At 46.4% G+C, this 15,306-nt stretch overlaps 1 protein-coding gene across 3 annotated transcripts in view; it reads right to left on the bottom strand.

The window, feature by feature from the left end:
- The window catches only part of LOC309856954 (polyprenol dehydrogenase-like), a 140,486-nt gene that overhangs the window by 95,652 nt on the left and 29,528 nt on the right, over positions 1 to 15,306 (bottom strand). For all 3 annotated transcript variants that reach the window (XM_082718762.1, XM_082718764.1, XM_082718763.1), the window contains exon 3: positions 12,898 to 12,966. In XM_082718762.1, the coding sequence (XP_082574888.1) occupies positions 12,898 to 12,966 (69 nt within the window). The remainder of the gene's footprint in view (positions 1 to 12,897; positions 12,967 to 15,306) is intronic.

Here is a 15,306-nt window from a genome sequence, read left to right as displayed (position 1 = left end):
TAATGGTTTGGTGAATGATGATTCTTTCATTTTTTTAAAAGGAAATGATTATGAATCTTGTTTGTGGCTTCTCTGTTCCCACTTGGGTGTTTTATTCCTGCACAAATACTTCCATATCCCTGCCCCTAATTCTTACTTCAGTCCTGGGACACACAGACACAATTTTCCCCCCTATTTCTTACTAATTCAAGAACTTAGAGCTGTATAAATTTTCTCAGTATTCTTTGGCTCTATTCTTTAGATGGCAGCATGGAAGAGAAGTGTCACAGGTTCCATTTTTATTGTTTATAAAATACTATCTTCCTGACTGTGAATCCTCTATCTACGTGCTTTAGAAGGGCAGCTTTCAGAAAAAATTAATATGTTTGGGCATGTGGAAATTCCAAGTTTTAATCATTAAAAGCAAATATGAAAAGAGGGCTCCTCACACCTCCCTGTTGACTAGGGGACCAAGGTTATGGATAAAGGGACATGAAGTCCCTTTGAGTAGAACTTGAGTAGTCCCAATGAGTAGAACTTGCAGAGGAAAGGCGGGGGTGAAAAGTGTCCCACAAATCTGAGACCTTAGCCAGACCAAAGACATGCAAAGGGACCAATGTTGAGTAGGGGGAGGATGGATTCCTAGAAATTTCTGGAGAAAATGGTTGCCTGCTCCATGCCGCCATTCCCCCTGGAAGAGAAGGAACCAGAACCTGAATCATGAGACCGGCTGGGGCACCTTCCTCAGGTACCTGGCTCACTCCTGAGGAAGCCTCTGGCCGTGTAGGGGGCAACAAGTCTGTGGACACTCTAGGTGAGTTTGTACTATGGGGTTATTATTGGTCCCATTCAATGGAGCCACTAGGATGGACAAAGGGACCCCACGGCAAGAAGCTTCTGGTAAAATACATACCCATCTCCAGAACTTTCCATCTCCCCAAACTGAAGCTCTGTCCCCTGAAACACTAACTCCCCACCCCCGTCCCTAGTCCCTGGCCTCACCATCTACTCTCTGTCTCTGGCTCTATGGATGTGACCCCTCTAGGGACCCCCCACACACTGAATCACACAGGATTTGTCCTTCTGTGTCTGACTTATGTCACTGAGCACCACGTCCTCGAAGTCTATCCACATAATAGCAGGTGTAGAACGTCCTTCCTTTTCAAGGCTGCATCATATTCCATTCTACGCATGGACCACATCCATCAATATTATCTTCTTGGAGGGGCCATCGATCAACCCAGAGGAGCAACTACAAGTGATCTGTACCTTCTCAAACACACCTGCCACCCCACCGCAGCTCTGGACCATGCTCAGACCTCACCACTGTCACCATCAGTCCCTAAAAAAAGTGATAATAGCTCCTGGAAATGTCTAGCAATGGGAAATGAGGCACTGCGTGGTCTGAGGTCTCGCTCTTTTGAGCAAAGGGGGTCAGCTTGCCTTTAGCAAGGAACACCTCAGTGGGGACCATTTCTCCTTCCCCTTATAGGCACCTCCCAGGGCAAGATCCCCTGCTCAAGGTACATGGTGGCTCCAGGCTGTGAGAAACAGAGGAAACAGCCCCCAATTTCCACCTTGCTGCCATTTCAGAAACTGCAGCTTTATTAATGGACCTTCATAGTTTTCAGGGCTGTAGCAGAATACAGAGGTGTTTGCTGAATAAAGGGAAAGGCGGGAAAGAGGTGTATCTGAGAGCCTGACATATAGCAGGGAAGGAGCAGTTGATAAATGTCTTATGGGGCAGGGGGTGTTTGCTCCAAGAGTGGGAGGCCTTCTTCTTGGGGCAGGAGAAGGCCCTCCAAGGATGGGTCCAGCATTGCTGTTAGAGGCCCCCATCACCATCTGTGACCTGAGGTCTGTATCACGGAGACCAACACACCAGAAGGCAGCCAGGATAAGGCGCTCACGCTGAGCTGACAAAGCCATCTTGTGACTGTTTGAACGACGCTCATTACTTCTTATCTGCTAAATAGTGCGTACAATAGGCACCGCCAAAACCACGCGATAATCTTCTGGGTAATTAACTTGTAAAACAACCCCGTCCTCAGTACTGCTGACACTGAGACATTTCCCCGACAAGACCCATTTGCAGAGAACATGATGCCTGATCAGAAACTCAGCTCTGAGCCCGTGTGGAAGCTCCCCTGGGGCGTTGAAGCCAGGGAGGCAAGGGGATACCCTCCACCCGCGGAAAAAGGTGAGAGACAAAAATTAACTCAGAGTCCAGAAGGGGCTTCTGCAAAACAAGGGTGCGTGTCAGGGGCTTGATGTTTGGATAAAAGACATACATCCAGATATGACACCAGGAAGAATAAGTAGTTGAACACCAGGTGGGGATTCCCCCCAAAGTGGGTCCAGACATTGACAATCAAATCAGAGCACTGCTACCCCAAATCTGTAACCTTACACTCACCAAACTTGATGTTAACGTACCTCCACATTGCCAACCCCTAGCTATACGCCCAAACCAGAGCCAGACCCTCATTCCAATCCTGATCTGATGCAGAGCTTGACCCAAACCATAAGAAAAAAAATTAATTCTTACATCAATCTCCAACATTAAAACTCTAAATTCACTTTAATCCTAAACAGGACCCTAGTCCTAACCTTAACTCTAACGTAATACTACACACTGACCCAGACCCTACCCCTTACCAACCTTAATGTTACCCTAGACCCTGATCCTAACCCTAACCTTAACACTAAGTGTAGACCATTACCTTGCTCATAGCCCTGACCCTGACCGTAACGCAAACCCCCACACTGATCCTAACTATAACCCTAACCTTGACACTAACCCTAGACCTAAACCCTGACTGTAACCCAGACCTTGATTCTAAGACCATGAACCTAACAGTAATCCTGACCCTAACATTCACCATAATCTTAACACTAACCCTAGACCCTAGCCCTAACCCTGACCCTAAACCTCACGTAGACCCTGACCCTAACTATCCTTTGAGGTAACCCGAAAGCTGGATTTTCAAAAACTGAAAACACTGTGCACAGCTGCTCATCCTCCCTGTGTAAACCCCCTACCACCTAGCTCGACGTGTGCTTACTCATGAACCCTCAGAATCGTGTGTAGAGGGTAGTCTTTCCTTAATAAAAAAGGTTCTGCATGAAAACCAAGGAGCTCCAGAACTATGAAAGGATAGAGGATTCTTCAATGCCTGTAACTAAGGGAAAGAAGCCGGCCTGAAAACGCTATGTACTCTATGATTCCAGCTATAGGACATTCTAGAAAAGGCAAAACCATGGAGATGGTAGGAAGATCAGTAGTTGCCCGGGTTCAGCGGAATAGGATAACCAGGTACAGCACAGAAGACTTTTAGGGCAATAAAATGACTCTGTATGGCACCATAATGGTGAATCCACATCACCGTACGTGTGTCCAAATCCAACAGAATGCACAACACCAAAAGTGACCCTAATGTAAAGTATGGAGTTTCATTAACAATAAAGTATCCATATTGGTTCACTGTTTATAGCCAATGTGCCATAAATATGCAAGATGTTAATAATCAGCAAAACTGGGATGGGGGGCATGGTTGGGCATTCCCTGTATTACGTGCTCAATTTTCTGTAAGCCTAAAACACTATAAATTATTAAGGTGAATTTTTTTTAGTAAAAGTCAAGATTCAACCAGGTCTGGCCATAGCAGTCAGGCAAGCAATTTTCATGGCGATACCTTCTGCCCACCCCCAGGGACAAAGAAAGAATGTGTGTTACAGGTAAAAGGGCTTTTTGTGACTTATTTCCCAAAAGGACTTTTTTTAAAAATGTATTCTCACCTTTAATGTCATGAGCGGAGTACATATAGCATTTGCTCTGAAGTAGAAGGGTCGTTCTGTAAGGTGAGATTTCTATAGACAAGTGTGCCCCAGAAAACCAGAGATAGGAAGCCACACTCTAAGACAGCAAATTTAGGAAATCCTTGCCCTCCTGGGGCATCACATCAATGCTTTCATTATCTGTGCAGCATCAGATGGGCGAAAACACGTCAATTAAGAACTCAAAACAGGACGAGTCAGGGCAGGTGCCTGATGGGAAAAGCCCAGCCCTATGGTAATGATGTTGAGTGACTGATGGACTGGCATGTCAAACACCGGAACTCCATGGTAAGTCCTCCTCCTTCATGCCTAGAGTTTATCAGGATATACTAGGCTCTGGAGGGATGACATGTAAGTTAGGGAAGGAGAAAAAGACTGAACCAACCCCATGGCGTAACGTGTAGATGAGCTCCAAGTATATAAGGCCAGCTCAGGGCACATGAAGATGGGTGACCAGATCACCCAGGAAGAGAGCAATCTCTACCCCCAGGTCCTGAAGCAAGGCATGGCAATATCCACGTCCTATGTCATTGGTCACATTTCACCCTTGCCAGTTCTCCTCAGGCCAACACAGCTTCACCAAGTGGCCTAATCATCACCCAGATGAGCAGTTCAGCATGGAAACACACAGGGGGGTAGAGGGGTAACCATGACTGGTGCCAGCGTCCTGAAGAACCCCCTGCCAACATCACTCCATTCCTGTTTGACTCCTCATTCTGTGTTTCAGAATACATCTCAAGGGGAATGTGGAAAAGTGTTCAAGGATACAAATCCAAGGGCATGGAGCATATATTATCATAAAAAATGTGCATTGATAAGAAATGAGATGAATGATTAGTTATATCGCCACAACGGAAGAGTAGGTAACCATAAAAATAAGGACGTCTGTTTATTAACACAGGAAGAATTCCCACAAGACAGAACGTGGAAAAGCAAGATGTTATGGGTAGACGGGAAAGCAGGATCTCGTACTGGTTGGTGGATATGGATCCAGAACTCGAGCGGCACTTGGTAATGCTTCCTCCTGGGGCGATGTTTTGGATTTGGGGGATCCATGAACCTGTTATGGGTTGTGAAGACCCTAGAACCCTCTCCAGCTCTTGGGGGCATTTTCAGAGCCCTGAGGGAGTGCTCCCTGGGGGAGCAACTCTGCTGAGTTGCTGCTGATAGAAAGAGGTGGCCACACCACCATGTCTTTCTTGGTGCCATTTTGTCTCATCAACAGAAGCATGGAATGCTTTTTTTGTTCTCATTCACATGTCCACTCACACCACATACTCTACCTACAAGCTGGTGTGTATGTAACAGGCCTTCCTGAGGACAGAACACACTACACTACACAAACCAGGGTTCCCAGAAGACCCTGGCCAATGGACACCCAACTCAACTCCTGTTTGCCAGTTTCTTTCTTTTCCTCTTCCCGTTGCCCTCCACCTCTCCCCGCCCCCAAGGATCTCACTTATTTCTGAGTTCATTCCTGAACACCGAGTTCAAATTCCAACATCTCCACTTGTTAACTGCATGAAATTGAGCAACTTCCCTAAACTCTTTATGACCCCACTTTCTTCATTTGGAAAACGTGCACAGTGGTAACACCTACGTCAAAGGACAGGACACATGACTCCTTTGGTACATGGCAAGTATCCAATATGATGTTGACTGTTCCCCTGAGTATAGCAATTGCTAACATAAAGGACTTTAGTGGTTTCTTTTGCTCAAAATTTTTACTATAACCTCACAAGCTTATTAAACAATGACCACAAATCCTGTTTTGCCAAAGGCAGCTCTCATTTACCCCTTCCCGCCACGGAGGATACGTCTCAGATTTCAAGGTGCACTGCTCGAACACAAAATAGTAAACAGATGAGCTGAGGAGTCAAAGGTCAGAGTCTGGGGCTGTTGGGACAGCTGGAATTGATAGTCCAATGCCAAAACTGAAGAGTGCCCAGGTGCAGAGCTCGAGCAGAATATAACAGATGAGCTAAGAGGATAGTGGTCAAAGTTTGGGGCTATTAGGGCAGCTGCAAGCAACAGGTACAATCCTAAAACTGAAAGGCCATGGGGGGCGGAGAGCACCAAAATGCAAGCAGAAACTTCTGTGGACCCCTTGGCTGAGTACTGAATTTCAAAGGCTCCAACTTGAGACACCCAAGGAGCTCGGAAGCAAACAGCAGCTGGAAAGCTGAAAGGTGAGCAGAGACATTTCAGCTGCTGCCTGGTGTTGGGGAGACAAGATGACATTTGAATCCTGCCAAGTTGGAAGGACTTGGTGAACATCTTGGACTCTCACCTGAAACCTGAGATGGTCTCTGTCTTTGAAGAAAGGGCTGCATCTCAAGATGAAGATCTCCGTCCAAGGCCCAAGGGCAACAACGAAATAGACTTATGATAACCCGACTCTAGCAGAACGTCCACAAGATCTAGGTATCCCGCAAGTCGTATCATTGCTTGTGACAAAACTCAACATTCTTCAGAGGAAGGTAAGCAGAATCCAAGATTTGTACCATGGACCAGTCACGGTGTCTAATACACAACAAAAATCACCTCACGTGCAAAGAAACAACAACATGTAACCTGCTGTCAAGGGGGAAAAAAATCAATAGAAACAGACCCAGAGATGATGCAGATGTTAGAATTAGCAGAAGAGGACTTTAAAGTAGCTCCTACATATTAAAGAGGCTATAAGAATGGATGGGTGTCAAGATGAGAATGTCCAAAAAGACTAACTAAAAATAACCAACTAGAAACCCTAAGCCTGAAAAATACACTTTGTTTTGCTGTAATCAAAAAACCCAATCATGGGATTAAAAGTACAATAGATACAACTGAAAAAACCAGTTGGTGAACTTGAGGTAGGTCCATAGAAACTATCCAAAATGAAGTAGAGAGAAAAATTTTTAAAAGCTGGGATAAAATGAACAGTGCTCATTGAAATAAATGCCAGAGAACGCCATACTATCTAATGGATGTGTAACCGTAGACTCGTAAGAACAAGATGGAAAAAACAGAACAAAGTTTTTGGGGAAAAAAAAAAAAAGGCTAAAAATCCTCTAAATGTTTTCACATCCAACTACTCACAGATATAGAAAACCTTTTACACCCAAGCAGTATAAACATGGCAGGGAGCGGGGAAGAAACCACACCTCTACATATTCTCAAACTTCTAAAAACAGAAAATAACAGGAAAAATGGGAAAAGACACTTATATTCATGAAATATTGATGATAAGAATAGCTGTCTTCTCATCCCAAATGGCGACGGTCCATGTCAGAACAACTTTAATATCCTGGGGGTCAGAAGATGTTCCCAACCTGGAATTCTGTAACCACGGAAAACAGCTTTCAAAAAGTGAAGGTTAAGTAATGACATTTCCAGACAAGGGAGAAGTACGGAAATTTGTGATGACCAGACCCCACAGCAAAGAAATGCTAACAAGAGTTCACCAGGCTGAAGTGAAATGGGCCCAGATGGAAACTTGGATCTACAAGAGGGAACAGGAACACACAGGAAGATCAGGAGTCGACAGGGAGCACCTTACCTGCAGATAAACACTTAGGACCCTGCAAATCCCACAGCTGCTCTCTGGAGAGAGTACAACGTGGCTCTGTGAGAAAAGCATTTAAGATAAAACGTGCAAGTACAGGCCCTACAGTACCTTTTGGAGACTCTCCTGGACATAAGGGTTTACAGCACCTGCTACAAAGGGGGATCTAACGACTTCATAACTCACTAACGTGATGGGTTCTGCCTACTCAAACCCACATATCCCATGTGGTTCTATCTCTGGATCTAACCAATGTGTGTAAAATATCTTTACATAACACCCCACATTTTATTAAAAAAACAAAAAACACCCTTTGTTACTCTATGCATCTATTCTACAGTAAAGAAAATCTACTTCATTTCCCCCAGAGGGAAAAATGTCCTAGAAGGAATGTTTCTGGAATAATTTCTTGAAACCGTTACAAGTGTGACGTCCCATTGGTTGGCTTAGATGCCCAGACCATCTTGAGATGTGTTCAAAGGAACCATTTGAGAAGCGTCCAACGGAAGAGTGGAAATATAACGGCCAGTGACCTTGCAGGGAGTGAAAATATTGCATAAATTATCGGTGGGGGAAGCAGAATGTGGCAGGCAGTCTAAGGATGAAAATTCTTCCTTGTGGGATTTTTTTTTTTTTAATCCTCTAGGTATTTATAGAGGAGCTAAGGAAACCAGGCAGACAATCGCCCTCTCTCATAGAATTCACCTTGGCTAGTGTTTCAAAAGGTTAAAATTAATCGTTGCAAGCCTGAGAAATGAAGAGCCTTTTAATGTAAGGAACAAGGTGAGAGCTATAATGGCCGATTAAATTTTCAGAAAGTGCTCAGCGGCTCCTTCCATTGCTTTCAGAGAAGACACGGTGACCTTCTAAAACTTCTAATTACCCCCCAGGAAACCAGCTGTCTGTCTGTCTGCCTGGCTATCATCTAGCTAGCGAACGTGGCTGCTTATTGCCTAAGTTGGGACATTAAATTAAAATTGAAAGGTTAAAAAAAAAAAATGGGACTCTAGTTTGAAAAAATTCATGTCAATAAGGGCCATTTTATGTTAACTAAGGAAGATAAGTAGTCTTGGATATATGCTGGACCTAAATATTCATGTAGAATATTGTTCGAACTTCTTTGGGGATACCATTGACTGTTGGCCAACAAACTCCTGTCATGCTCTTCACCATAGGTAGTGGGTGTTGAGAACTCTACGTCATAAAGGAAAAACAAATGTGCTGGAAGGAACACAGAAATCTATGCCATCAACACTCACTCAAGTTTTTCCAAATGGACCAAACTCTAGAAGGATCATTCTGCAAAATCAGACAGTCTATGAGTAGAAGAAAATTGGTAGGTGTCTACTCATGGCAAGGCAGGTCTACATTCAAGATATGAATCTCTCTCAGATGACAAAGACCAGCAGATTGCGATCCAGAGACGCTAACAACTATTTGCATAATGAACACCAAACTGACATCATAGTATTTTTTGCTTCCATGGCTAATTAAAGTATTCTGTAGTCAGTTGGATAATCCAAACATCATAGTTCAAAGACGTGTTTCTAAGGTGAAACCATCTCACTGGTAAGTGCACACAACTGACTTTTCCCGGCATAGGAAAATTTTTCTTTCAACAAAAGCAAACTGGACGTGAGACCTGAGCAAAAAGCCCATGAATCAAAGAGCGGGCCCTTCTTCCCAATAAAGACAGAGCAAGTGACTACTGGCGGGACAATGTTAGGAAAGAAGGAGAGTGGTCAAGAACACACTTTTAAAGAACACAAAGCAAAGCCTTATAAGAAGATTGTAGACTCCACATTCTCAGTAGGATCATGATGAAGGTTTAGGATGAGGGAATTAATCTTAATAGGCTTTGTGTGAGTCTATGGCAAACAGCCAAAACAGAATGACCTTCTATAAGTCCTTTCAATAGTATTTGAATACTCTATTTCCATTTGGGTTCGCTGGGATGCTGTTATGTCTTTTCTGTTGTTTGTTTTTGTGATGGTGTTGGGTCTCGTATTTTTGTTTTCTGTTTCATTTACTTATTTATTTATTGTGGTCCTAGAAGGAAGAGTATCTGCTCCAAACAAGACAACTGTCTTCAGGAGTTATGATTCAAGAGCAATAAAGATTTTGGCACCATCGATACAATGATAAGGTATTCAAACTCTTGTCCCTGGGAAAATCTCTCTTGTCCCTGGGAAATCTCAGGAGAAATGAACCACATCGCCTCGGTTCCTGAAAACACTCATAAATTCAACCTTCCAAGAGCTCAAATAGTTGAAGGCTGGTATGTGAGCTTCCTCCCACCTCAACCTAAAGTAGGATCTCCACTGACCAAGACCTCAATGGCAGAAAGTACCAGAAAGTAAGGAGGATGAAGCATTCAATTAAGAAGTTAGTGGGTTTGTTTTTGTTTAACTTACATTAAGTCAAGAGAAGAGGAGGAGGTAGGCTGGAGAGCCTGTAGGCATTGAGAAGTCATTGTGTTCTTCACAGGAACCTACACTAATGTTAGGATGTGTGCCTGCTTGCTCAAAAAAAGAATTAAAAAAAAATCTAAAGAATCCACAGAGACACAATTACCCAACACGGAAATCACAGAAGAGCCATAATCCATGAGTAAGTGTGGCTCCGTGGGCCTCAATCCAGGTTGCGTTACTGGCGTTGCGGGGATGGGAACTTTGGAGGTCTCCAGTGGGTCCACGCTGGTCTGGAGAGAAGCGTCTCCCTCTGAGCTCAGCTCTGGAGAGCATCCTGAGCTGGGCCTGCCTGCGGGGAGTTGTGCTGAGAGGAAGGTGACCTTGCAGTCCCACGAACAGGGAGTGGCCCCTGGTTGTCTGGACGGTGTCTCTGGGGGGTGCCCTGAGCCTGGATGCACATTCAGCCAAAGCAAAAGTCTGTTCATGGACCACGGCCCTCCCGCTCCCACGCAGCGAAGCCCCAGCATCCTGCGCCTGACGTGCCGGGAGGGGGCCCTCCACTGACCAACGCCTCCAAAGGCTTAGCTTTTGATCTAAATTTAATACAGTGCTACTTTCTGGTTTAATTCATTGCATCCAAAACTCACTTCAAAGCCTGTGTGTGTACGTGTGAGTGTGTATGTATGTGTGTCTGACTCAGACCTCTTTCCCCCTGCTCACCCTATGAACCCATTCGGTCATAATCGACAGAGGCAATGACCTTGAACGGGGTCCCCATTTGGAGTACCCATGCTGCACACCTCAGGGCTCACCCGGCTTGGGTCCAGACGCCGCCCTGACCCCACACGACCACTCCCAGGCCAGGTTACACCCAAGACCCGATGACCCCCTCTCAGGGCTTTTGCTGGTCCTGTTCTAAGAAGCAGAAAGAACAAAGCAGGACCAGCCACCCCCGCCAAGGACGCACAGCCATGTTTCTTGTACACACAAAGGGTCTGCTCTTTTCATAAACGGACGTGCCCGGGAGCAGGAGGCAGTGACGGGGAAGAGCATGCATCGAGATGGGCTGAGGTTCCTGGGACTGCGAATGTGCCCCTGCAGGGTTAGCCAGCCCAGGGCCCGGACCTCCCAGACACTAATTCCAGGTCTACTTGGTGGCGTTTGAGAGGAAAGAAGAAAACAGAAGCCGCCAACAGAGGGCACGTCAGCTCTGATGCGAGGGGCATGCCTGCCCCCAGAAGAGAACACACTGTCCTACACGGTTAGGAACCACTGTCTTCATTCCTCGCAAACCCTAAGACCCTCGGCAGCCTACCCTGCAGCTCAGCACAGAGGAGCTGACAAAGAGCTGCCTCTTGAATGCACGGGCTTTGCACACCCACACCTGCATCTCAACCCACAGCACGGACGCCAGCAGTAGCCATTTCTAATGTTAGGAATCACTTCTAGAACATTCTTTCCTTTGACAGGGCTATTGGTTACAGCTTTCTTAGAACATGCGAAACTCTTAAACTTTATGAATGAACCTTTGCTCCCTCCTTGCTTGAGTTGTTTGGCAAACTGTTCTTTAAACTATCCTTTTTTTAAAAGAATTCATTCAGAATTTTTCAAAAGTCACAAAGAACTCATGATTGGTGGTTTCTCATGAGACTCCTCGTTGGGTCTGGAAATCAAGGGCTAATGCATTTGTTAACAGGGCCATGAGGTTTCAACCAGAGGGAAATGCAGATGCCCAGGCCCCATTCTCAAATGCTCTGGCTCCTCATGGGGCCAGGAATCTGCATTTGTAGCCTGTTTCCCCGTGATGCTGCAGAACTAGAACACAACTGTGTTAGAGAACGCCACCCCCGTGAGCCACAGTAAATGGGGAGAGGGACAAGGATCATCTGTCATAATCATTTCTGCGCAGGGCAGGTGGCAGAAGGCATTGGCTCCCATCTGCAACAGCTGCCTGGTGTTTTACAAAGAGCCAGACCAGCACTGGGCTACAGGGAAGCTCTCCTCCACGTTCTGTCCCAGGATCAAAGGGATCGTGCCACAAAGGTCAGGGGCAGCGGGAACGTCCCCCAGACGTGTGTGCACACACTGTGTGCACAGAGCGAAATGCCAACTTTCAAAGCTTCCTTGGACAAGCTAGGTGTGGAAGAAAGGTACCATGAGACAGATGTTCACTAGACTTGCCCATCCATGGCTTTCCTTGTGTCTCATGCCTTAGTAAAAAGAACCACCACTGGTGAGCCTGGGTGGCTCGGTCAGTTGAGCTTCGGACGCTTGATTTTGACTCAGGTCATGATCTTAGGCTCATGGGATCAAGCCCTAAGTCAAGTTCTGTGTAGAATCTCCTTCTCCCTCTCCCTCTGCTCATTCTCTTTCTCTCTTTCCAATAAACAAATAAAATCTTTAAAAGGAGGAGGAGAAAAAGAAATGGAGGAAGGAGAAGGAGGAGGAGGAAGAGGAGAGCCACCATAAGCTCAGACCGGAGAAGCCCCAGTGTCTGGGATACACTCGTAGCGCCATCTTGGTTGGGTCCAGTCCAAGATGGTTGACGTGCGTCTCCTTTTCTTAAACATGAGGCCCACAAGCAGGGCTCAGAAAGTACTCAACAGCATTTGCAACCAGGATAGGGGTTACAGATAGGTGTCCACACCTCAGGTTGGACAAGTAGAGAGAGCAAGCACTACAGGATTTGCTAGAGTAAGGCGGAGCCAGACACATCCATGATGGAATTATCTGCAGCCCAGAACGGGCAACCAGTAGACGCACCTGCTGGCAGTTGCATCGGATACTTCCGGCATGAAGACATGCTACTGAGGCCCCCCAGCCCTGGAGATGGGTACGAAATGGAAACAGAGTCCCACTGTCACAAATATGCAATCAACCGGTGCATTCAAATGCTTTCATCAAGATGCCTCCACAGAGCAATGCTATCACTGGGACATGCTTGCTGCTATTCAGCACTCTCCGGGGGGACTGGAATTCCCCAGAAGAAATGCACAAGACAGACATCCCCACCCCCGAGTGCCGCCTCCCCCCGCCCACACTCATGATCCAACGTCCAGGCCTGCAGCTCAGCTGCCAACACCAACTCGGAACAAGGACAAGACCCACGAGGCTCGAGAACACTACCTTTGTCATTCAAAGTCTCTTCTTGTATTTGTCTCACGGCTTCCTGGGCTTTGCCAGTGTTATTTCCAGCTATAAGGGGAAAAAAAAAAAAAAAAGTATGATCAGTGGCCAGGTCCTCCAGACATTATCAAGCACGAGAAAATGTTGTCTTGAGGTGCAAAACACAACCTTGAAGGGGGCTCTTTGTGGCTCGTCACCGAGCTCTGGTGTGGAACGTGGCCACCAGAACAGCCTTGGCCAAGGCAACATACCAACTGATGGAGGATCGCCATTAGCTTGCAATGGCGAGAAGGAGAATGTCTCTGTCTTCGGTTACTGGGGTGGGACGCAGCTGGCGGCACAAAGAACATGGGGCGGGGGACAAGAGCCAAGGATCACATGAGCATAAAGATGGTAGAAGGAAGATCAGAGCACACATAGAACTTTCTAAGAAACTTTAGTGGACACCCGCCTCCCCCCCACTCACTGGTGGTCTGAGCTGCAAAATGACCGTGGGCCATTCCCTCTATGAACGTGGGATTTCTCATTTCCTCATCGAGGACTCTGTACAAACTCCACAGGGATCAGTCTGGGGAAACGTGAGCTTAGAAGAATGGTCACGCGTGTTTTGTGTATGAGGGACATCGCCGTTAAAATAGAGATGGTGACATCTGGGCGTTAAAATAGTGAAGGAGGTTTCTTTAGTGTCTTACTAGATGGTAGTGCATTGATGTTTGGAGGAAGGCATCTTGTTTTCAACTGCGTCCCTGAGTACACAGTCCAAATTTTAAGGTGTGGGAAATGGGGCTGCCATTCGGGCAGAAGATCAGGACACCCTGTCTTCCCACACCCCAGCGCTCACGATCAACTGGACCGCAGGCCGATGTTCAGCTCCTTTGTGGAGTGAGCCAACCCCGAAACTCCCTGCCAGGGTGAGTCATGGGAGCGCTTCTGTACAAGGCGATTGGAGTTGGCATCTAAGGAACACAGGCGTGGGAGTGAAGCTCCTGGAGCCCCGAGAAGTGACAGGTGGCATGAGGTCAGCAGGAGAGACACCTGGCCTGGGAGGACCAGGTCCTAAAGGGGTGGAGTGGCTCACATGGCCTTCCCACCTGCGTCCAGCCGCTGCTGGCCAGGTGTTCTCTGGGGTACAACCCTCTTGAGATCTCCATGAAGACATATCACCAAGCAATCCGTTCCGGAGACATTTCTACATGTTGTTTTCCTCTATTTTGTTTCATTTTTATATTCGAACTAACGTACAAGGGGCTCTGCTATGGATCCCCCCCACCACTTGCTCCTACATTAATTAGTCTGTGTCATCGACAAGTGCCCCCCGCCCCCGCCAAAAAAAAACCCCGATGGAACACCCTTCCCAGAAGCAGAAGGCTTTACAACAAAGAGTTAAGGAAACACAGACGGCAGAAGCAGTGAACGTTGTGAAATCCGTAACGTCTTTGGCTCCAGCTGGAGATGAATCTGAGATAAATATGGCAAAAGACATCTTCAGGGGGTGCAGTTAAAGGATTATATAAGGCACCACCACCTTAAAGGAGTTCAAAGTTGCAGACGTCAAGAAAACGCAGCTGTGATAGTATTCACACCTTCGGCTCCCTTGAAGAAAGAGCATATTACACGGTTGTTAGATTTTTGCTCAGAGGGTCTTCCTGTGTTGCGGGGTGCACAGTCAGACAGGATGCCATACTGGAATGTTATATTCCATCTCTAAATGTTCTAAGCCTCAAAGACAACAAAATAAAATTCACCTCTCTCTAAGCTGGGGCCGTGTACATGCATGACCTTATTTTGGAATTTCCATGCAATTTTAAAATATTCAAGAGCCATCCACCGGCGGGCTACGTACGCTACTGGCATTCGCCATCTTGGCATCAAAGGTGGCCCAGTGGGAGCCTGCGTGAAGTGGGAGAGAAGATGTTCCACGTTCCGAATGAGGTATCAATGGCCAGAGAAAGTGGGGGGGCATCCAACCAGAAGGGGAAACTGGGCATGGTAACACCTCCCCTCAATGGGCAAGTCACTACTCTCCCTAAGGCATTGCATTAGAGGCATGGACAAGGCACTCTTTTGGCAAAGGTCATCTTTATCAGCTGGCTCCCCAGAGTTGGATATGGAACCTTGACCCTATGCAATCGTTAGAGATTTCCTGCATTTACTGACCAAATATTGCATGCGAGGTAGAGTACTTGACCAGAATGGAAGGTAGGCACAAGCACAGTGGGCCTGCCTTCGGCTCATGCTTTTGGTGGGGGGCTAAGTTTAAAGACATTGAACCCAAATCAGGGCCAGCAAACTAGGAACCTGGGGCCACATCCGATGATTTCCTTGATGTGAAAAGAAAAAAATATATATATGTTGGAACAACAGCCATACCCATAGCTTTAAATATTGCCAATGGTGCTTTCTGGCTAT

This window comes from Mustela nivalis, assembly GCF_964662115.1.
Source record: "Mustela nivalis genome assembly, chromosome: Y".
NCBI classification, from domain to species: Eukaryota; Metazoa; Chordata; class Mammalia; order Carnivora; family Mustelidae; genus Mustela; species Mustela nivalis.
Note: the sequence above shows the minus strand (reverse complement) of the source record. Positions and strands in the feature narration are given on the sequence as shown.